The sequence below is a fragment of the Hemibagrus wyckioides genome, linkage group LG01, assembly GCF_019097595.1.
Source record: "Hemibagrus wyckioides isolate EC202008001 linkage group LG01, SWU_Hwy_1.0, whole genome shotgun sequence".
In the NCBI taxonomy this organism is placed as follows: Eukaryota; Metazoa; Chordata; class Actinopteri; order Siluriformes; family Bagridae; genus Hemibagrus; species Hemibagrus wyckioides.
In genome coordinates, this window is record NC_080710.1 from 8,285,605 (window position 1) to 8,310,646 (window position 25,042).

Sequence of the window (25,042 nt, forward strand, 5' to 3'; positions counted from 1 at the left end):
CATACAAACACGCAAAATGTTCCCCTCACAAAGCATTAAGAGGATGTGAAGATGCATTGATGAGTGTCTATGACATGACTGAGAGGAGGCCAATCCCAATACTAATAAACATACTCTACTGGAAGGCAGGTTTCCAAACTGGGTTGTTTTTCCCCAGCTACAATATGAAATGGCTCCATTTAAAAGATGAATAAAAAAATCATCATAAGAAATCAAGTTGAATTAAAATAAAAAATTCCCCCATTATTTGTACTAGTAAGAAATAAAAACTATTGACTATTGCACTTTAAGTTCTGTAGTACTGGTCAAATCAGTAACATGAAGTACATTCATTATCAAAACTGAACTTCAGCTTGTCTTATTTATAGCCACAAACTAATCATTAGGCTTTTAAAAGGTCACTTATCATGTGCTGACTTTTCTAAACATGGGACTGTATAGATCTGGACCTTTACAAAATATTAGTCCAAAACCAGATCCAAATCTGTTGTATATATCGATATATATGTCTGTGAGGTGTACTGTGGAATCTTGTAGTGAAGTGTCTGCATATAAATATATATATATATATATATATATATATATATATATATATATATATATATATAATAGCAGTTCTGTAGGATGCACAATATAGAAGGTTATACATTTCGTTGTAGCGTGTTTATACGATATTTATAATATTTATGTTTCATATGAGCGTTTGTTTTAATATTGAAGGTCTGTATGGTCTTCTCCTGCTGGGAACATGCCCATTGAGGGGGGGGGTGGAGGAGATGGAAGGGGTGGAGGGTCACCTTTTGTGCGAATACATCATCCAAAGGCACCGCCTGCCGCTCGCATCTCAAGTTTCTCTGAGCTCAGAAGCTGCGGCTGCGTGAGTGTGTGTGTGTGTGTGTGTGTGTGAGTGTGTAAAGCGTGCGTGCGTGCGCGTGTGTGCCAGTGTGTGTGAGAGAGAGACGCAGAGTAAGATCGGACAAGCGAGCGGACTTCACATAGCCGAGTATAGAAGAGAAGAAAGAAGTTGTTGAGAAGTGACCATGGAGAGGATGGTATCAGGACGCGTCTGGTTCGCCTGCGTTTCAGTTCTCTTTACATTGCACGGTAAGGCGACTTTAAAACACAACTTCATTATTTGTCCCCTTCTTCTTCTTCTTGAATAGCCGGCATGTGTAACTAATTTATCTATTTATCATGTAAACATGAAATTCTTTATTTCAGTGACTTTAAAATAAATGAATGAGAAAAGATTTTATGGCGCGTTTCAGGTCAAACCGTCTGGGTTGCCAGATTGAGGGGCTTTCCTGGACTATGTTGCACTGCTTGTCATCCCAAAATAAAATGTATTGATTTCTTTGGTTTTGAAGAATAGGTTTGAATTTTATTAAAGCATGTTTGTATTCGTTTAGACAAAAAATTATGATGCGCTAGGGTTGGGGGAAGCAGTGAGTGCACTCTGGCAACACTGTGTGAACGCTTCGGCGCAACAACCTGCTCCTTCACCTGCAGCAGGGGTAAAAGGGGGAATTTAAACAAACACGATGAACACATTTCCATTAAAAACCATGCAACAAAATCAAATAATATAGAAAAAAGCACAGAAGGAATTCATATTCCTGTAACTTGTAGTGAAAGCTGTACTTTAAGAAACTGTTGCATTTAGCGCGCGTGTGCGCTCGCACAAGTTCGTCGCCTTGTTGGAGGTTTTGATCCGAATCGATGCACGCTCTTTTCTGTAACGGAAGCTCGTGCTCGTGTTCCACGGAAAGAACTCCTACGGTGCATAATGTATTCATGCAGTGTAGAAGTAGTGCCCAGTTGTGTCCACTTGTATGTTTAAACAAACCTTAGATTTCCTAACTCCCCCCAAAACACAGAAGATTTGAAGCGCACTGATTGTTTGGAGCAGGTGTGTTGAGTTAGGGTTGGAGCAGAGCTCCAGCAGACCAGTTGGTGCCCACTGACTTACATGAATAGTGCTGATCTGGGAAGGCGTGCTCATGAGGTATGCATTAGGTAGACGGCTGTTTTTATGGCTCTGTTTCCATCCAACATTTGATCACTGTTTGTTATATAATGATAGTGATATACTGAAGCACAAAAATAGACCCAGCAGTATGTTCCAGTGCTGAATTGAAACTAACACTACTATTCTTGTGCCAGATTTAGATGTGCACAGCAAAGCATGTTGGTCAGTGTAAACGATGGCATAGTGCGCGCACTTTAATCATTGTTAAAAGCATTTATATCCATTTCAAGGTCTGTCGTTATCCCATCCTCCCTCTCAGTATTGCAGTTCATCTCCTCTCCTTCTGTTGGCTTTGTGAGACAACTTATCCACCCCTGTCACTCTATCATCACTAGCTTCTGCTTGCCTCCACCTACAGTTCTGTATCTTTGGCTTCATACATTGTTATAATATTCCCTTTTTCCCCTTCCACTGTTTGAATGTATCCTCCCCTCCTACACTTCTTCCCACCTGTTCTAGCTTGTGGTTAAGTACACTGCATCTGTTTCAGTTTTTTACCCTTCTCTTTTACTATCTCTCAGTCATTCTCTGTAATTACTGCCTATAAAGTAGCTGTCTGAAATAACAAGTTGAGATTCTGATTGGTTGGATGCTGGTGGTCCACATTATGTGTATTTCTGTCCATGTTTACGAGGTTTGGGGTGCCAAAAGTCCAGAGTTTTTTTGTCTGAGCCGCTTTATTTGACAGCTGATAAAGTGTTTAGACGTAAAAATGCTGACCATCTTTAAATTCCCATGAGTATCTGCCACACCTCCAAAATTGAGAAAAAAAGTAAAATAAATAAAGAGTATGCATCACGTACACGGAGCCGCTGGTGATTTGAGGTGTATTCATGATCACAGACACAGGTCGGATGCTGGCGGAAAGAATCGGTGAGACAGTGTGTCAGCTGTGTGTAAGGCGGCACTCGGAAAACACCACGTTTCCCCTCTTTGTCTTTTCCAGGCTTATTTCCCGCACTCATTTCCTTGCTTTAAATTCTCCTCAAGCTTGAACGCCCTCCTCTCTTCCACCTTTCCATCGAGTACACACCCACTCACACACACACCCACACCCACACACACATACACTAACTACCCCCCATAGCCATCAGTAATTATTATGGCATTAGGAAGCCTTCAAATGAAAAAAACCTGCTCTTTCATCTGGGCCAAAAAGATAAAAGCCAAAACCAATTTTAAGGACCTTTCCACACTCAGAGGCCACCAGCTCAGGCAGAGGCACTCATACACACACACACACACACACACATACTCACTTGAACATGCATTCGCACCTTGTGATAACATTGAGTTAGGATGATAATGCTGTGAGCTTGGCTGGTTGCTTGGCCCTGTGAAGGTGTGTGTGTGTGTGCGTGTGTGTGTGTGTGGGGGTGAAGAGGAGGGTCGCTTGTAGGCTGTGATTTAACATGAAACTCTTGGGCCTCTGACTTTCTTATTAGCTGTGGTTCAGGAGGGGAATCAGCCTGGTATGAGAAGCATTCAGCTGTGGACAGGCTGTGTCTCGCCCCCTGACTCTCTACTTCCCATCAATGCGACTCTCTCTCTCTCCTCTCTCTCTCTCTCTCTCTCTCTCTCTCTCTCTCTCTCACTCCCTCCCCACACACACACAGGTGGCCAGCAGCGGCTTGCCACAGAACTACAGCGTGCTGGTGCGCTGGTGTTAACCCAACAGTGCAATATGGCACTTTGGTGTGACGCTGTGTACCAGTTATCATGAACACACCAGAATTTTTACTGGTATTTAAAAGCCCTCAGTTCTTACATAAATAAAGTAGCATAGTCATCCTTTACTTCTTTGCATTGCTGAGAATAATAAAGAAGGACTTTGTAGTATATGTGGCATGTGTTGTGTAACATTGGCAGCACTTGTACAATAATATCAATAAATACTAAATATATAAATAAATACTAAATAAATGAACAAGTATATATATATATATATATATATATATATATATATATATATATATATAAAGCATTTTGATTTAATTTGATTGAAAATAAAAAAATATATTTTTGTCTTCTCATCTAACCTTTTATTATAACCTCTATTATAATATAATATACTATATAATATAATTATATAATATATTTTATATATTATATTATATTTAAAATATAAATATTCGATTTTCCATTATATATATACAGACATGAGTCTTGGTTATCATACGTCTGGCAGTCAGGGGCATTTTGGCCAATTAAGACAGCTGCATCCTTTTCTTTATGGTTTACATCTGCCTAACTGTCTCACCTTTCCTGTCACTTGTCTGTCTCTGTCTGGGTGTCTTCAGTAGTGTTGGTGTGCCATTAGGATCCGTGAGCTTGCATTGATGCTTGAGGTGATTTATCATGTATGCTTCTGTTCTTCGTGACTTGGCATTGATGACTAGTCTACTATGTTTTTTTTTTTTTTTTGCGGAAAAGTCCAGAGATATATGTGTGTGTGTCTAGTTCTTAGAGGCTGGAATAAAAAAAAAGCATTCACACAAACCCAGGGAGATCACTGCTAACATCCAGCCTCCACTGATGACGCTCTATTCACTTCAAAAACGAAGCCTGTCTCCCTCCTTTCCGTCATCCCCCTGTGAGTTTGTTGTGAAGAGTCCCGGCTCTGCCAAGAGCTCCGGCGTTCAAACGCTCTCCTCGCACTACAAAGTGCTGGAGCTGGGTATAGACCGGCACAGAGGAAGCACTCTGGCCTTTGATTTATCCAAGGCTCTATTTTTAAAGGTTGCCCTGTTATTATGGCCAGGCAGGAAATGCAGAGGGTAGGACAAAAAAAAAGAAGAGAGGATCGGTGTCTGTGTTCTATATAGGGAGTATAGTGGTAGTCCAAAGGATGGCCTTGAAAGTTGGGTGATTGTGACGAGAATTGTGTCTCTGAAGCTCTTCAGGGAGAAGGATGTCCAGAAGCCCTGTTGATCCATTTAGCAGTGGAGAGTAGCGCATGATAGGTACTGATGGTCATGGGGTTTCCTTTGGGGAAAAATATTGCTGTTTCCTAAGTAGCGCTGTTTATGAACTAATAGGAGCCATGGTACATTAGTGAGAGATATCCTCTTCTCTTGTTCCATTAGATGTGGATCGATAAAGAACTAAGCATTAGATGTGCCCGATTGATCTGTTTTCTCAGTGTTTTTACATGTATCGCCGGTGGGTACAGACGCGGACGATGTTCCTTTTCTATTTATAACTCTTTCTATTTAGAATTCTTGTTCCGGGTCCTACAGGTAAGTATCACATATGTTTGTGTCAAACACTAGTGACTTTGGACTATCTGTCATCTATCTACCTCCCACACCTGCCTTACGCTGGTGTAACTTTAACACTCACAGGTCAAAATGCCACGGTGTGTTGAAACAGGCCTGGAGTAAAGACTCCTCAAACATTCCCTTCCTCCACTAGACTGTGTCCATTGTCCTGTTCATCTCAGCGGGCAAACATTCCCTGGAGATCAGCATGTTCGCGCAAGGAGAAGAAAAGCTTTTATAGCCTAGAGCTGATGGTTGTTTGGTTAGTTGAATGCACCCTTGAGCCAAAGGATCCACAGCCCCTTCTCAAGAGTCCCGCTCGGGTGGGGTCTCTCCTGAGATACTAGATGTGGTTCGGGGCAATTCTCATTCCAATATATTGCAGTCAGACTGTATTAGGTATCACTTTAGGGGGCGGGTCCTGATGATCAGGCATGTGATTCAGCTACTGCAATAATATAGAGACGGCTATGATAATTGCGTCTGAGTCAGGTGGTGAGAAATGGAGAAATTGCTTCATTTTGTAAACACCTTTCTCTTCTTATCAGCATCTGTTACATTTAGCTAGTTTACCTTGCTAGCTAGTTCTAGTAGCTAACTAGCTATGTTATCTCTTTTCTACAAGAACTAACCCTATTTAAAATGCCTAGGTGTACTTCTAGCATGTGAAGGGCGAATTAGCATCAACGAAGTATTAATTAACTTCATGCCCCCCAATTAGTCTACAAAAAAACCAAGTGCGTTTATTGTAACCCAGACTCTAGGTACATCTCAGATGCATACAGTAGCATGTAAGACATGCCATCTTCTCCCTGATCTAGCAGTCTTTAGCTAACAGCTACTGAGGAGAGTGAAACCCTGCTCCCTGCTATCCTGCCCACCCGATGAGAGCATCGCCATCTGTGCACTTAGGCTTGGGCCCAAATTTTCTACCACCCGGCCAACAGAGCTACATATGCGATTGGCCAAATCTCAGCCAGTTTTTGGATTTGTTTTGGCTCAACAGTCAGGGTGTATGCCAAAGCCCAACCAAAACACAGCTTTCTGCAGCTCTTTCCACCAACATGCCAGTGTACACATACACACACATAGTGTATATACAGTACATAACCTGATATATAGATATATAGATTTGTTATAGAAAACACACCAAGTTAGACATTAAGTACAGAATATTTCCTCTCTTATTTATTACTACAGAGAATTGCCAAGTTAGTTCCTGTTATCACTCACGCTAGAGCGTGCATCTACACCCAGTCATTTCCTCACAAGCTTCTCTTTCTTCATCATCTTCAATTTAATAAGGCAAAAAAAAAACTGGAAAACGTAACATATTTTGTCCTGAAGACTGTTACAAAGCACTGACACTGGAGACTCCTTCCATACAAACATTTCCCAGCTGAAAGCATCACCATATCAACAACAATACAATGCACGTTGTATAGTTTTTTAATCTGTTTATTATTAGCGCTTGGATTATTCTAGCCATACATGTCTCTGTGCAGGAGGTGTCAGTATAGAAATAACTGCATCAAATGCTTCATATAATCCTCTGGTTTGAATTACAGCCAGAGTCATGCTGGTATACATGCTCAGTGTGTTGGATTGGTTTGCGATCTCCTTTCTTTCTTTTTCGTTCTGGATATCCTGCATTTACATACCGCACAAAACAAACCCGTTTCCTTGCAACACGTTTCACGGTTCTAGTTAATGTTTAACAGGTTATTATGAACCTTTCCAGAGAGGACGTCACTTTTCTTTTTTTTTATTCCATTGCTCTAGTGGTGCAGAACTGGGAGCCCCATAAAGCATTTCTTGAGTGAATATACACGTAAATGTCACTCTAAAGGGCTAATATCTTTTGAAGACTGTTTGAGGCCATTTCTGTTTGAATGGTCACCTCTGACATGCCTTAAACTTCTTACTTTTTGTGTGTGTGTGTGTGTGAAACAAGATGTGTTCCAGAGGAATCGGGATAAAGATGTGTTTAAGAGAAGGGGGTTCCCGGTTTAGCCGCGACGGATCAGGTAGCAGATTGTGTGTCGTACGGAAGCTGCATGTTCAGGTGATTCCCTCAGGCAGATATGAGCCTCACACTGCCTGACTTGTAGACCCCTGAAAACCTGTGTGAGCTTGAATTTACATTGGCGGTCTTAAATTACCGGAGATATACAACCATGCAAAGCAGGAATTGTCTCTCACTCACCCTTTTACACTCGCCCCATGCATACCTTTTGAGGGACTGATTAACAGATCAAAGAGCGTAGTGTTTGAGCATGTATACTCAATCACCATCCCAGGCTGCTAAGAGTTAAATGGTGGCTAAAGAACCCAGAGGTAGCTGCTGGTGAGTGCCGGCGCCAATTCTCATTCTCTTTTTGATTGACACCTCATCTCATAATCATATTCAAGCCCGCGGCAGATGATCTCGCATTCACTCCCAGCGTAATCTAGGCCAGTAGGTGCTTCCTCTATTCTATGGGAAAAAAATGCTGAATTTTCTCTTCAGTGTCTGCTGCAGTGTTGATTCAGTATCAGGCTCCGGGCTCTACAGTGCATGTCCATCTCGTCAGATAACCTCGGGTGAAACCGAATCCTGGGACACGCTGAATGTCAAACGAGGTGAATATTGTCAATCGTATCATAGCATATTGTCAGACTTGCTCTTGCACTGCTGGCAAAGTGCATCGACTGAATCTTTATTATTTGATGGACTTGCTTGTGGCCATGAAAGTAAAGTTTGCGCTGACCAGGCAAAGATTTAGTCCATTATCAGTGGAAATGACCTTTCTGAAATGAAATTACTTTCCTTTCCGTGCACTCTTAATTTGCCGCTCATTCAAAACAGAGACTTGTGCTTATGGAAAATAGACAGGAAGTCCTGCATGATATGCAAGAAGCTGTAAGAAACTAACAGGAAATCCTGCATCTTGCAGATAGCACAAAGCAGTCTGCTTTTAACAAACGAAGAAACTAATTAGAAAACTAATTGGATAGTTGATGAGGGGAGGATTAAGATAAAATCTGCCATACATGTACAGCGTATTTATGTATAGAGTCCAGGGGTTGAAAATCTTTCCTTATCTTTGCTGGACAGTGCCCCCTTTGCCCAAGGGACACCCCCTCAATTAGCAGTTGGAGTGGCCATGTGTCCTGTGGGTGTGTTTGTGTGTGTGTGCATAGTGAAGCGCCTCAGTAGGGAGGGTTCGACCCGAGACACATGTTCAGTAAGAACAGATGCTCACAATGCAGTAGGGAAAGATTCATTGTTGGCACCACATTTTTCCTCTCTCTCATTCCCCTTCCTTCCTTCTCTCTTTGAGATGGTGCCTACATTGCATTGCTCACTTGGGTGTGAGTGCGATACCTTATTTTTGGATGAGGATACACACACACACTCCCATCACACCACCATCCTTTTTTTATTCTTCCTCCTTCCTCTAAACAACCTTCATTGCTTCAGTTTCCATTTTTGTCAAAATCGCTTGGGACGCACAGTAACTGCTAACTGCTCTAGTAACTATACTAGTAGCTTTCTAATATATATGAGGTGTGGCCATCCATCCATCCATCCATCCATTCATTTTCTGTAGTGCTTATCCTACATAGCCTGTAGTCTATCACAGGGAACTCGGGGGACACAAAGTCAGGAGGGTGCCAGTCCATCAAAGGGCACAATCACACACACTCACAGACACACACACACACACACACACATTCACAAACTAAGAACGATTTATAGATGCCATTCAGGCACAACGCATGGCTTTGTACTTGGGGAGGAAACCAGAGTACCTGGAGGAAATCCCAGCAGCAGCACAGGGAGAACCAGCAAACTCCACACACTGGACAAACCACAAGACGTGAGGCAAACATGTTAACCACAAAGGCATAGAGGTTTTAAAATGGCAAATTCAAACCAACTGAAGCCTAAAGCCACATCCATAAACCCTTTATGTATTATATTTGTGTATTAGATTAAAGCTTAATGGTAATGTTTGCTGATTTGTCAGAGGAGTATGAGTTGGTAAAGTGAAACACTTCCTGCTCATGATGGAGTGGATGTTGATGGTTCATGAGATTCAAGTTTTCTTCTGTTTATGGAACCGAGAAAAGAACTAAGCAGTTTGAGGAGAGGAACGTGTGTTTTTCTTAATAAATTGCTGACACATATGACATTTACTGGGTCTAAGCTTAACTAAACACCTGTAATTACACACCTGTAACGATACAACTATAACTATACACTTGTTACTATACAACTACACAGCTATAACTATATAACTGTAACTACACACCGGCAACTATACACCTGTAACTACACACCGGCAACTATACACCTGTAACTACACACCGGTAACTACACACCTGTAACTACACACCTGTAACTACACACCTGTAACTACACACCGGTAACTATACACCTGTAACTACACACCTGTAACTACACACCTGTAACTACACACCTGTAACTATACACCTGTAACTACACACCGGTAACTACACACCTGTAACTACACACCTGTAACTACACACCTGTAACTACACACCTGTAACTACACACCGGTAACTATACACCTGTAACTACACACCTGTAACTACACACCGGTAACTACACACCTGTAACTACACACCTGTAACTACACACCGGTAACTATACACCTGTAACTACACACCTGTAACTACACACCGGTAACTACACACCTGTAACTACACACCTGTAACTACACACCGGTAACTATACACCTGTAACTACACACCTGTAACTACACACCTGTAACTACACACCGGCAACTATACACCTGTAACTACACACCGGTAACTACACACCTGTAACTACACACCTGTAACTACACACCGGTAACTACACACCTGTAACTACACACCTGTAACTACACACCGGTAACTATACACCTGTAACTACACACCTGTAACTATACACCTGTAACTACACACCTGTAACTACACACCGGTAACTATACACCTGTAACTACACACCGGTAACTACACACCTGTAACTATACACCTGTAACTACACACCTGTAACTATACACCTGTAACTACACACCTGTAACTACACACCTGTAACTACACACCTGTAACTATACACCTGTAACTACACACCTGTAACTACACACCGGTAACTACACACCTGTAACTATACACCTGTAACTACACACCTGTAACTATACACCTGTAACTACACACCTGTAACTACACACCGGTAACTACACACCTGTAACTACACACCTGTAACTATACACCTGTAACTACACACCTGTAACTACACACCTGTAACTATACACCTGTAACTACACACCTGTAACTATACACCTGTAACTACACACCTGTAACTACACACCTGTAACTATACACCTGTAACTACACACCTTTAACTACACACCTGTAACTACACACCGGTAACTACACACCTGTAACTATACACCTGTAACTACACACCTGTAACTATACACCTGTAACTACACACCTTTAACTACACACCTGTAACTACACACCTGTAACTACACACCTGTAACTACACACCGGTAACTACACACCGGTAACTACACACCTGTAACTACACACCGGTAACTACACACCTGTAACTACACACATTTAACTACACACCTGTAACTATACACCTGTAACTACACACCTGTAACTACACACCTATAACTTTATAACTGTAACTACACACCTGTAACTATACACCTGTAACTACACACCTGTAACTACACACCTGTAACTATACACCTGTAACTACACACCTATAACTTTATAACTGTAACTACACACCTGTAACTACACACCTGTAACTATACACCTGTAACTACACACCTATAACTTTATAACTGTAACTACACACCTGTAACTATACACCTGTAACTACACACCTATAACTTTATAACTGTAACTACACACCTGTAACTATACACCTGTAACTATACACCTGTAACTACACACATTTAACTACACACCTGTAACTACACACATTTAACTACACACCTGTAACTACACACATTTAACTACACACCTGTAACTATACACCTGTAACTACACACCTATAACTTTATAACTGTAACTACACACCTGTAACTATACACCTGTAACTATACACCTGTAACTACACACATTTAACTACACACCTGTAACTACACACATTTAACTACACACCTATAACTTTATAACTGTAACTACACACCTGTAACTATACACCTGTAACTACACACATTTAACTACACACCTATAACTATATAACTGTAACTATACACCTGTAACTACACACATTTAACTACACACCTATAACTATATAACTGTAACTATACACCTGTAACTACACACATTTAACTACACACCTGTAACTACACACATTTAACTACACACCTGTAACTACACACATTTAACTACACACCTGTAACTACACACATTTAACTACACACGTATAACTATATAACTGTAACTATACACCTGTAACTACACACCTGTAACTACACACCAGTAACTACACACATTTAACTACACACCTATAACTTTATAACTGTAACTACACACCTGTAACTATACACCTGTAACTACACACATTTAACTACACACCTATAACTATATAACTGTAACTATACACCTGTAACTACACACCTGTAACTACACACCAGTAACAATACAAGTGTAACTACACACATTTAACTACACACCTGTAACTACACACATTTAACTACACACCTGTAACTACACACATTTAACTACACACCTATAACTATATAACTGTAACTATACACCTGTAACTACACACCTGTAACTACACACCAGTAACAATACAAGTGTAACTACACACATTTAACTACACACCTGTAACTACACACCCTTAACTACGCACCCTTAACTACGCACCCTTAACTACGCACCCTTAACTACGCACCCTTAACTACACACCCTTAACTACGCACCCTTAACTACGCACCCTTAACTACGCACCCTTAACTACACACCTTTAACTACACACCCTTAACTACACACCTTTAACTACGCACCTTTAACTACACACCCTTAACTACACACCTTTAACTACACACCTTTAACTACACACCCTTAACTACACACCTTTAACTACACACCTTTAACTACACACCCTTAAGTACACACCCTTAACTACACACCCTTAACTATGCACCCTTAACTACACACCCTTAACTACACACCCTTAACTACATACCTTTAACTACACACCCTTAACTACACACCTTTAACTACACACCCTTAACTACACACCCTTAACTACGCACCTTTAACTACGCACCCTTAACTACACACCCTTAACTACACACCCTTAACTACATACCTTTAACTACATACCTTTAACTACACACCCTTAACTACACACCCTTAACTACACACCCTTAACTACACACCTGTAAATGAATAAAGTGAATAAAAATTTAGCCTGAGTCTAACCACCTGAATAGAAAAGAAGTCTGCAGACTCTGTTCTTTCCTTTCGGGGAAAAAAGGACAAACCCTCACACAGTCACATCTTGTTCACACTTGCAAAATAACAAAGGAAGTAGCTCTCTTGTTCGTACCACGACATTCTCTCTGAAATCACATGACGCCAGGACGACCAGTAATTGCGTCTGTATGGAGGCGAGGCGAGGCCGGCATGTAAAGCAGAGAATTTTACACTGATATGAGTCTCTGTGTCTGACTCTTTGTTTCTCTCCATCCTGTTCACACACTTGTTCGTGTTTATCAGCAAGGTGACAAGGCTATATTGTCTAAGGAATTCCTCAGGAGTCTGGAATGCAGGTATTAATGCAGTGTGATTAGACACAGAGTAAAGCAGCGTGGAGAAGAAGAAAAAAAAGGGAGTTTGTTGCTGTAGAGGAGAGGAAGGAGAAAAAAAGAACGAGTTTGGAATGGCAGAGGAGGTGAAGAGAGAAGGGAGTGGCAGAGATAGATGAGGCTACAGGATAGGAGAGATCTGAAGGGTGTGTGGGATGATAATTAGTTTTTATTAACAGGTCAGCCATTGTTTTTTGTGTAGATGTGGGAGATGGAGGCCTTGAAGTATGTGTGTGTGTGAGAGAGAGAACAGGGCTTAGACTGCATGGTATCTCTTTAAAACACACACAAATAGAAGCTAGCATGAGAAAATGACCCAGCAGCTAAAATTAGGAATTTGTTTTAACTACTCCAGTTAAAAATAGGGAGTCTGGGAGGTCCTGATATAACAAGAAGCCCATCAGACGAAGATGGGACCTGCCGTGAATCAGTGTGAGAGACACACAGAGCTAGAGAAACGTGGGCCAACCATTTTAAGGCAGAAATGAGGCACGGGGTAGAGCCGCCTTATGGCGTCTCCTGCCTTGTGCTCCTGCACTGCATCCCTGCCAGTGTGAGCTTTGCAGCTTCTTTCAAATGCCAGGTGGCATCAAGCACCAATGTGCCCCGGCGCCAGTCCGCCTCTCACCCCCACACACACCCCCACCTTCTCTACCCCTCTCCCCAACCCAGAGGGTGGTATGATCCCTGTCAAAGTCACCCCCTTTTTCCTAAAGCCTTGTTGGCACAACCTTTACTCAGGTGTAGCCAATCACTAAGCTTCATTTTCCCCCTCGCCCCACTTCCTCCTCTGGCCATCTGTTTCCTGTGTGCCCAACAGTTGGCTGGCTCTGGTTTCTCGTTATCCCCACAAATGAGCAGTCTGAGAGCTTTTCTTTTCCTAAATTGACCTGATTTTTTGCTGAACTTGCTTGAATTCCAATCAATGTCTTCAGCAAAAGCGCTTGTTTTGTTTGTTTTTTGCTCCACAAAATATCCACACCTCGAAATATCGATATCAATCCATGACTATTATTTCGATCATATTGCAATTTTAATCATCATTGCTTTGCTTTTACGTCGTTCTTTGATATTGAACAGATTCGGTAACTTTCCCGTTCACGAACGGATTTATTAAGTGATTATCGCTGTGTAAAGCAGAGCTGACGGCGCATGTGAACGCGGGACAGTGGCAGCAGAGAGGAGCAGCTGGGAAACAGTTGGTCAGAGTCTCAGACAGAGAGCTCCTGTCACTAGGCAAGATGGCGGCGTTGCCACGACTTGATGGATGTCTCTGTGTTTTTCTCTGTGCAGCTTTTTCATTTCTGCTTGCTTTTCTTTTCTTTCTTTCTTCTTCTCTCTCTCTCTCTCTCTCTCTCTCTCTCTCGCTCGCGCGCGCGCGGAGAATGGCGGGATGAACACTTGTGCTCAAGGTCTGTACAGAGTGTGAGTGGAGAAGAGAGACAGCTGGACACACTGCTGCTCCGGATCAGCTTACACACACTCGATGGCTCATGTCTTGCTCTCGTCTTTCTACGACTTTTCTTTTCTTTTCTTTTCTTTTCTTTTCTTTTCTTTTCTTCTCTTCTCTTCTCTGGATCTACACTCGAGCTGCACAGTTTATTGGGCACTAATTCTTTTAGCACAACTGATATTTACTGATAGAGCTTGTGTTAAAAGTAGGATTTCAAGTAGAATTTTAAGTAGAATTTAAGTAAGGAAGATTTACTTTGTAAATGGGCAGTTTTCTTTCTTTCGTTCTTTCTTTTAGTTTTTATTTTTTAAGTTTATGTGAGCTGGCCGAGCATCTCAGATCCGTTTCTCCGCTAGTGTTTACCTGTAACTAATCCCCGGCTTGTTTTAATGAGCTTTTTCTCCATATCTTTCTATCACCTGTTTGTTATTCTCATATTCATGGCTCCCTGCTGCTTTAGAATTTATACATTCTTCTCTTGCTGTGAGGAATTTCCCTCAAAGAGAGTAAGCAATACAAAATACACACACACACACACACACACACACACACAGTGTTGAGTGCTGGGATTATCAGTCAGTTGACTCAGGAGAGTAGTGCTGAAGCCACAGCTCAAACACACAGACAGTGAAACCTAGCTGCTGTCTGGAGGTAAAATCTGCTCCAGGCACCACACACACACACACACACACACACACACACACACACCATGATGTTAGATGGATTTTAAAAAAAACGAGAGCCTTTCAGTCCTCTTGGGGAGGCACTCATTTGAGAAGAATTAGTTTTTTTTCGCTCATGGAAAAACCTACAGACTGCAGATGAGTGTGGTGCCATGTACTCACCCCCACTGTACTCACCCCCTCACCACCCCTCTCCACCCACTACCCCTAAATTTCCCTCCCTGATGCTGACAGATGGCTTCTCCGCACTCTTTCCTCCCCTTCTCTCGCTCCCCTCATACCTGTTTGGACATGGAAAAGCCCCCCTTCCTCCTTACTTCCTCTGATTCCTTAAACACTCCTCATGTAAAACACACTCATACGACCTTCTCAGCCTGCACTTTTTTTCCTCACTACTGTAGCATCTGAGTCAGTAGCAAAATAAATTTCCCTTGGTTTCATGCTTACACAAAAGCACAGCAGTTCTTCAGAAAATCTATGAACGATTAAAGAAGAAATCCATCCATTCATTTATACTCTCCTTAATGCTTTCCTACGTTACCCATGATGCCTTTCGTCTGCCTTGCCAACACTGGTACAGTCATTTCTTTAACCCCTTTCTTTATTTCCACTGAATGAGTCCTGAATGCTCTTCATCTTCATCACCTCTAGAGCTCTAACCAGCCGAGACCAGTCTAGCTGAATTGCATTCTGGGACTTTTGAACCCTGAGTCATTGTAAATTCCAGAAAAACAGAATCCTGGGTAATCTTTTTTCACACTGGGTTTAAGTTTTTAAGGACTGGGTTTAAACTGTTGGTCTGCTGTCCTGCACCTGAGCAGGTATTGTTATCTTTCCCAGCTTTCTAATCTTTTTTAGTTTGTCCTGTAGTTGACCAGGCGTCCGTCGATATCCAGACTTTTCTTGTTTTTTTGGATTATTTGCTTAAACGCTGGATTATTTCTGACATCCGTTTTGTCCTGAACAGATTTTTCTCTTGTCTTCACAACACTTGACACGTTTTCCATCAGCATTTCCCTTTTTTTCCCCCACTCAAATGCTGCAGTTACTGTTTACACAACACAGGGTTTCTGTGGCTGTACAAAGCACCCGATATGAGGCATGTATTGTATGAGACAGTAGTCAGTAGTCAGGTATTTGTTGTCTCTAGTTCTTGTTTTTGGATGTGAGCTGATAAAAACACAGAGTCACGTTAGTATTCGAGTGAAAACGAAGCCTGGAAGCCTGGAAACTTGGAAGCCTGTGTGTGTGTGTGTGTGTCATTCAGTACCTGACGTGTTTTATTCTTTCAATCATGCAAAGATCTGAGAGCAGAACTGAGCTGCTTTCTTTTTGAGGAAGATTCTCTCTGAGCACTGTAATGAATTATGGATCTGTGTGTGTGTGTGTGTGTGTGTGTGCGTATCTTTGTTCTTTGATGGTCATCCTTATCTATGTGTTAAATACTGTATCAGCTGCCTCATGTCTTATTAGGATCTCATCACATCGTTTCTGTTGCGTTTGTCCTCCGTCTTTGCAGGAAATGAACAGTAGCGCTCCTCTCTTTGTCATCCTTCTTATCTCTTTTTTCATTTCTTGATTTCTCGCTCGCTCACACTCCGAGGTTCTGACTGGAATCACTTCACTCCTTCGCTGCCTCTCTGCCTCGATGCACTTGTCACTCACGCTTGTGTCCAGGCTGCAGGATTCAGTGATCATCTGAGTCAGTAGCAAATAGTTTCAGGGTTGTCTTGGTCTCATGCTTCCACAACAGTACAACAGTTGACTGAATTCTTATGAAAATCTATAAATGATTAAAGAAGAAATCCATCCATCCACTTTTACTTTCCCTAAAGGTTTCCTGCTTTACCCATGATGCCTTTCGACTACCTGCTTTTGTCTCTCTCTCTATCTCTCTCTCTTTTTCTCTCTTTCTCCCTCTCTGTATTAGTCTTGTCTTTCTGTCTCTCTTTCTCATTCACTTTCTATCATTCACTCTCTCTGTTTCTGTTTGTCTGTCTTTCAGTCTCTCTTCTATGCTCTCTCTCTCAAAATCTGTATTTCTCTCTCTCTCTCTCTCTCTCTCCTGCTGACTCTCTCAGTCTGTCTCTTTCTCACTCTTTCTCTGTGAATATTTTTCTGCTTACTTTTTACAGTTGAAAGCATATATTCGAAGAGTCCCCTGTTTTACTCCACCACCACCATCTCTCTCTCTCTCTCTCTCTCTCTCTCTCCCTCTCCCTTCTCTCTGTCTGGTCAGAATGCCAGCTGCAGTGAGATGCTCTGCTTCGTCACTCCTCAGTCATCTTTTACATTTTTTCATTCTGTCTGCTTTCTTGTTTGATGGTGTCATGCGGGTGATTTTCTTTGTTCTTTACTCCTAACGCAACTCTTTGTGTTTTTATCGTATTTTTTTTTGTTGCCTTAGTCTTCATGGCATTTCAGTGCTGCTGAGTGCAGTCTGACCTGCACCTGACCTGACTAGGTGTGGGCTTTGTATCACTGCATTTATCTGCTGCTATCTGTGTGTTTGTGTGTGCGTGTCTGCGTGCATGTCACTGTTTGCGTCGGTCATGCGCTGACTTATCGTCCTGTTAACATCGTAAGATCTTCCCGACCTTGACGTGGTATTAACCGTGGACACTGCTGCTGTGTGTTAACCTGCTTTGGTTTTCTGTAGAGATGCATCCTGGGAGAGAGAGATTTAAAGCCTTATTCAGTTATTTGCGGTGTGTTTGTGTGACGTTGAAACTGTTTATACGTGAGATATGGGAGTTATGCTTTCTATGTAGCTGAAGATAAGCTGTAGAAGTTGAAAAGCGTGCCCTCGGGTTATACACACATGTGACGCAAAGGCGTTCCAGAAGAAGGGAAGTGTGCCAGTTTCTCAGAATGTATATTTGCATATGAAACATTCAAAAACAGGAAATGTGTAAAGTGCACTCAGGGTGTGTGTGTGTGTGTGTGTGTGTGTGTCTGTGTGTTTTGTAGACATTTATGACTGGATGTTTTGACATGACAGAAAAAACTTACACACTTATCTAATCTACATATTTTAATTACAGTCTCAAGGATTGGTGTCTCCATGTCTGGTACTTAGTGACAGATAAGTGTGTGTGTGTGTGTGTGTTTGTGTGTGTGATTAAAACACATTAAAACCAAAAGGAAACTGATTTAAAAACCGCAGAACACAGAACACAATACTACTAGAGAAAAAAAGGGAATCTGTGTTTAGATTAAATGAAGCAGTGTCACGTAATTCTTCTGTTCTGCCATTCATTTTCATAAATTCATAAATTATATATATATCTTTTAATATTTTCTCTATATTTTTCCTTTGCTTATTCAAGTAATTCTATTTCAATAAAAATTATTGCAACTATTTTACTAAATCATTTTCTTTTTTTTAATTTTATTTTCATGACACAGACATAAAAAAACCACACTGTGTGTGGTTGTGTATGAGACAAATAAAATAAAAAAAAATTAAAAAAAAAAAAAGATTGAACAAATGGAAATAAAATGTACAGCCTTAAAAAGAAAATTCAACGCTGTAACACATACAATCCATCAAAATGTAATCCAAAATTAAAAAAAAAAAAAAACTACAACTAATACTAAATAAACACTGATTCAACAGAACTGTTTTTGCGATGAAGTCATGGGGAAAAAAACTGCGAGTGAAAACTTAATGTAACTAAGAATTAAGAAATTCCTAGCCTCCAGGTTAGCTTTGTGCAAACCGTAGTCCTGGCTCCTGTTTTCTCAAGACCTTCAGCTTCCTTCAGGTAAAACCCCCCGTGTTCTGTCTGCGTGTTGAGACGTGCAGCGCCGTGTTTTGGTGCATTCCTGAGCAAGCACTCAAAATGTGCGGGATTCGCATCGCTAGCCTCGATCTTTCTGCCCACCTCCTCTTCATTTATCTGTACACTGACTCGCATTTATACAATTACAGTGTCTAGTCATAATAAGTACAGCTCAATACTCTAATCTATAAATACGTAAGCTTCCTTTTTCTACTATTTCCTTGTTTTGGGGTCTTTAGCTCATGGTGTTTGGTACAGAGTGCATGAATAAACATTTTTATTTAAAGTTCACATGCCATCCTTGTTATAGCCTAAAACATAGGCCACAGCTTTATTTTAAACATCAAATCCATCCTTCTTTCTCCTTTACTCCTCTATTTCTCCATTATTGTCACTCCAGTAATGACAGTTTGACTCCGACTGTCACAGTGTTGTGACATTCTGCTTTTGGCTCCATCTACACTTTAAATTTACAGTTATTTTCCTACTGAAACAGAGCTCAGTGTGTGTGTGTGTGTGTGTGTGTGGTGGGTGGGTGTGTGTGTGGTGGGTGGGTGTGTTGACAGAGTGAGAGATGGCAGGTGGGTCGTAATAAAAGCGACTAGATTGTAATGTTCCCCCCTGGACGAGGAGCTCAGGGCGGGAAGTTCTCGCATGCTAGCATTCCCAAACAGCACAGCAATCGAATCGAGTCGTGGGCTCACAAAACTTTAAAAGTTGTCTGTCATAAAGGGAGTTCTGTTATTTGAATTGATTAGATTCTAATCTCCGTCTATGGTATCTGTTTTCTAGTTCCAAAGTCACAGTTAGTGTCTGATTACTAAGGCTCTGGTTTTTTTTTATTTTTTATTTTTTATTAAAGCCATGCATTTGCATGAGACTCAATTATTCAGAGTGACCTAAATTCATCACATTGAGGTGTTGAGAGTTAAAGTTCTTGCACAAGAACCCAACTATGGCAAGCAGTGATGAGAAGCCACAACAAAGCCACAATCTCCAGATCAGTAGTCTAGCGCCTTAACTGATGAGCTGTAACTTTCAACTTTTTGTGTTTCTTTGCTTTGATGCTTTGAAAAAGTCGATTCAGTATTAAAGATTTCAGCAGTCAGAATTACAAATCAGCCCCTTATATGTACATCTTTCCTACAACATTCCCTCTGCTCATATTTGTCTGGCTCCTGGTCTATCTGCATGTGTGCATTATCATCCCGTCTGTCTTCAGCTGTCAACACGCGCCTCACTAATGTGTATGGAACTCAGTGCACGTATATATATATATATATATATATATATATATATGTGTGTGTGTGTGTGTGTGTGTGTGTGTTTGGTATTCAGTGCGTCTGAACTCATGTATGTGTCAGGACGTGCTGGACACTTTCTCTGATGTAGGTGTTGGTATGAAGCACTGGAAAAACAAAAAACAATGCGCTCACAAGCTGGAATTCTAATGTAATCTCGGTGATGTTTTCTGTATAACATGCGGCGATTGGAGCTAAGACAAACAGTTTCCCAGTACAAATACACAAAAACACACACACACATGCTACTATGTCTGCTATGCGCAGTATGTATTTGAGTCATTTCGTATAATGTTTTTTCTTTGATTAAATATTTCCAGGGGATTTCATTTGAGCTGCGAAGCTGGTTTAGGAAGCTGTTATTGCATCATAACTTGTAAGAGCCAATCATGTTGCAGTATGCAAATGTAATATGGTTGAGGTTAAAATGGTAGACAATTGGTAGCAGGTCTGAGAGCTGAATATTTTTAACGTAAAAATGGTTTTTCAAATTACATATTCAGAATCTATAAGCTGATAATTAACCGTTTGTTGGATGGAATTATTATTATTTTTTATATAAAGTAGTGTGTAATTTTGGAAGAAGGAGTAAAGTAGGGTAAGGTCTATACTACACTCAAATCTGAGAGACTTTCTGTTTTAGTATTTGTTCATCTTCAGTTAGTTTTTTATCCTGGTCAGGGGCATGATGGACCCAGATCTCAGGAATGGGACACTGGTCCAATGCAGAGCAACACACACACATTTCACACATACATTCACATTTATTCACACACTGGGAGAGTTTAGAGTCAGTGATCATGTTTTTGGGAAAATGGGATGAAACCTGGGAACCAGCAGGAAATCTCCAATGACACATCTACATGTCAAGCACATGAAAAAATCTCCACAGGCAATAATTTGAACTCAGTGTTAGGAATAAAGACTAATAAGCTTTTTCTGAAGGATTATGAAAGTGTTATTAACCAAAAATAACATTCTCATACAGGTTTTCTTTCACAGATTTTATTCCACATTAGTTCATGTTCATGCCAAGTTACAGCCTTAGCTGCTTGTTTGTATTTTATCCAAATGAAGAATGAAATAACATTAGCTGGTTGGCTAGCAGACTATCTAGTGCTAGTATGCTAACTTTACCTGAACATAAGCAAATCAACAAAAGTGGGTGACCTCAGAGTAGAAAAACAAAAGCTAGCGTAAGTTAACTCACATCACATAGCGAATGCTAACATAATCTACATCAGAGTAGCTAGCAAAACTCGCTTAAACAAGTTTAAACCACCTAAACAAGCCAAAGAATTGGAAAATAATCTAATAGCTACCTGAGGAGTATAAAAGTCAAGTAGTGGGGAAAAAGGAGTGCAATCATTAAAGAGAAAGTTCTTAGTTCATGCAGGGTTTATGTGGATTAGCTCTCCACAGGCTGTATTGATCTTCGGCCTCTCCTCAGACTTGTTTACACGTTGTCTGCCTTCAGTCTCCTGTGTGTGTGTGTGTGTTGGTGTGTGACTTTTTTACTGCCCACTTTCTAAAGTTCATCCAAGCATTTGAAGTTAATCCTCCCTAATAGGGGAAAAATGAATGGGGAAGAAGGAAAGCGACAGGAGAGAGAGAAAAACAGAGAGAGAGAGAGAGAGAGAGAGAGAGAGAGAGAGAGAGGGGGCAATGGACGGATTAGCTGTGAAAAGCATGGCTTACTGCAGTGTTTTGGCTTGATTTACACTGATAACCCGTACAGATGCTGCTTCGATGTCTTTGTTGTATCCTTTTCGTCAAAATCCATCATAACCGTAACCACACCATTATAAGGAGGAGGAGGAGGAGGCATGGGGCATTAGGGAGAGGATGAAGAGAAGGCCAAAAAGAAAAGGAGAAAGCCTTATGTGGCACTTATTATAATCAGAATTGGCAGAATTGAAAATGAAGTGTTCTGAAAAGCGGAGCGAGGGAGGGAAGCACAGAGAGCAGGAAGAGGAATGAATATGCCCTGATTTAAGGAGGGGAAATGGGGCTAAAAGATAGAGAGAGATCAATAAAAAGGGGTAAAAAGAGAGGCAGAAAGAGCGAGAGAGGGAGGTGTGGAGGGGTAGCAGGTGCACAGCAGCATGGTGGAAAGTGTAGCAGCAGTGCAGTTACTACCTCCTGCTCAGCCTCTTCTTATCACCTCCTCCTCCTCCTCATCCTTGTCCTCCCCTTTCCCCCTAAACCCTTGAATTCGATCTGCATTTTGCTTGGCATTCTAGAGCAGCTTTACCTGATGTTGGAACGAGATTTGCACACACCACCGAGTCTCCCTCTATCTCTGTTTTACACACACATACACACCCTGCCGTCGCATTGCTCTCGTGAGGCCTGTGCAACATTTAATTGGCTCCTGCTATTAAGTTTCACTATGAAGAAGCGCTCCTATACCCGAAGCGCGATTGTATTAGATTAGCAGCCGGCAAGATACGTGGTGAAATTAAAAGGAAACCATATTAGCTTCACATAAACAGAACGGGTGGTTGTGTGGCTGATTAAGTAGCTTGCACAGTGCAGGAGATTTTGACTCTTGTGTGCTGGCTGTCAGGAAAGAAAAACCCTCAGCTTTACTGTAATACATTTTTGTTTCTCTCTCTCTGTCTCTCTGTCTCTCTCTCTCTCTCTCTCTCTCCATCTCTGTCTCGCCTGCCAAGCTCCAGCCTCATTAGTGCAAAAGGGATTCCTACCTAAATGGACCTGGACCTCTGCCAGCCAGAGGCGAGAGAGAGAGAAAGAGAGAGAAATGAGTTGGGAAATGAGAGCAAAAACATATTCTACAGTGAACAGTCCTAGTTTGAGTAAAATGCACAGAATGCAGTTCCTGAAAAATTCAAATCAGCAAAAAAAAGTAGTGAATTTCAAATATGCCATAGACTTTACTTGCACTTATCTTCTTTTTAATACGTTCATGAGAAAAAAGAGATGTCAGAGTGCAATGGAGGCATGCAACGTTTGATGCAAACAATAATTTACTGTATAAACAAATAGCTTTTTGTGTGAGCATGAAGTGATAGCTAAGTAGTTAAGGGGTTTATGGTCTAATCGGAAGGTTGTGAGCTCAAATCTCAGAGCTGCCTTGCTGTCACTGTTGGGTCCTTGAGCAAGAACATTAAAGAATCATAGAAGTGGTAGCTCGGGGATTATGGAGTTGGGCTACTGGTTGGAAAGTTGTGAGTTTGAATTCCAGGGCCACCAGTTTACCACTGCTGGGACCTTGAACAAGACCCTTAACCCTCAATTGTTATAAATGAGATACATTTAAGCCTCTCTGGATAAGGGCTTTGATTTTGTGTTTGTTTGTTTTTCCCTGATCTCATATCTGTCACCTTGTCACTTTATATCTTTCAGCTAGTCCCTATAATGAACTCAGAAACTACATTGACCTAATAATTCCTCATAAGCCCTTGGTTGCTGTTTTAGAAATGACAGTAATTACTTATAGTTACATTATTTACTGTTTAGTGACACCCAAATGAGGATGGGTTCCCTTCTGAGCCTGGTTCCTCTCAAGATTTCTTCCTCATATCACCACAGGGAGTTTTTCCTTGCCACTGTCACCACAGGCTTGCTCATTAGGGATCAAATAGGGATAAAATTGTTAAATAATTTAATTTAATATTTTTTTTCCTCCTTTCTCTGTTTCTCTACTTTTTTATGTCCATTGTAAAAGGCACTATACAAATAAATGGAATTGAGAATTTAAAACATCAACCGCAATGTACTAATATATGGCACATGAATGCTGTAATGTCCCTGGTTGGCATTGCAAGTGAATGTGTCCATAGTTGAGGTTCTGAAATGACAAAGTACAAGACCCATAATATATAATATCTGATCTTGAAGAAATTCCCGCTTGTTAAAATGTTCTGAAAGCAAACAGTCTGAAACAATGGCAGCATTCACACTCCCATCTCTGCGGTCTGTAGAAGTGTCGCTGAACTTCAGCACTTCAGTTGAGGGTACTTGATATTAGAAGTGTCCTTCTGCTTTCTCATGTGTTTGTGTGTGTGTGTGTGTTTGTGTGTGTGTTTGTGTGTGTGTGTGTGTGTGTGTGTTTGTCCACTTTGACACTACCCTTGTTCAGTCAGCAAAGCTGTTGTGTAAGAGAGAATATAGCTAAAGAAAGGAGAGAAGACAGAAATTAGGAAAAAACAGATAGTGTGAAACTTCAACGCCAGTGTACTAGATTGAGATGTGTGCTGTAGAAGGTGTGTGTGTGTGTGTGTGGAGGTGTGTGTGTGTATGTACTGGGGAGTGGTGGCCCAGTGGTTAAAATCCCAGGACCACTGATTTGCCCCTGCTGGGTCCTTGAGCAAGGCTCTTAACTGCTCAATTGTATAAATGAGATAAATTTAAGTCGCTCTGGATAAGGGCATCTGGCACATGCTGTAAGTGTGTGTTTGTGTGTGTGTATGAATTTAGCGCAAATGATCTAAGGACTTTTTCATAGACTGTAACAGAGAAAATATCGTTATTTAGTCCCGGTAGTGTTGTTTTTCTTCATCACGAGCACATTTCCTGTCCCGTGTGTCGACTCCAGTACAGTTGATTTTGCCCTGTTTCAGCCTCCTGTTGCTCCTTCTGCTTATCAGCTACACAAACACAAAACCCCAATGTTATCCATTCAAATATTTTGAAATGTTTAGAAATGATCAAGCATGAACTAACAAAGATC

General features: G+C 41.1%; 1 protein-coding gene across 1 annotated transcript in view; it reads left to right on the forward strand.

Annotated features, from left to right (window-relative positions):
* The first annotated feature begins 916 nt into the window (after positions 1 to 916).
* The window catches only part of bcam (basal cell adhesion molecule (Lutheran blood group)), a 50,835-nt gene continuing 26,709 nt past the window's right edge, over positions 917 to 25,042 (forward strand). The window contains exon 1 of the mRNA XM_058398138.1: positions 917 to 1,104. Within this exon, the coding sequence (XP_058254121.1) occupies positions 1,041 to 1,104 (64 nt within the window). The 5' untranslated portion in view covers positions 917 to 1,040. The remainder of the gene's footprint in view (positions 1,105 to 25,042) is intronic.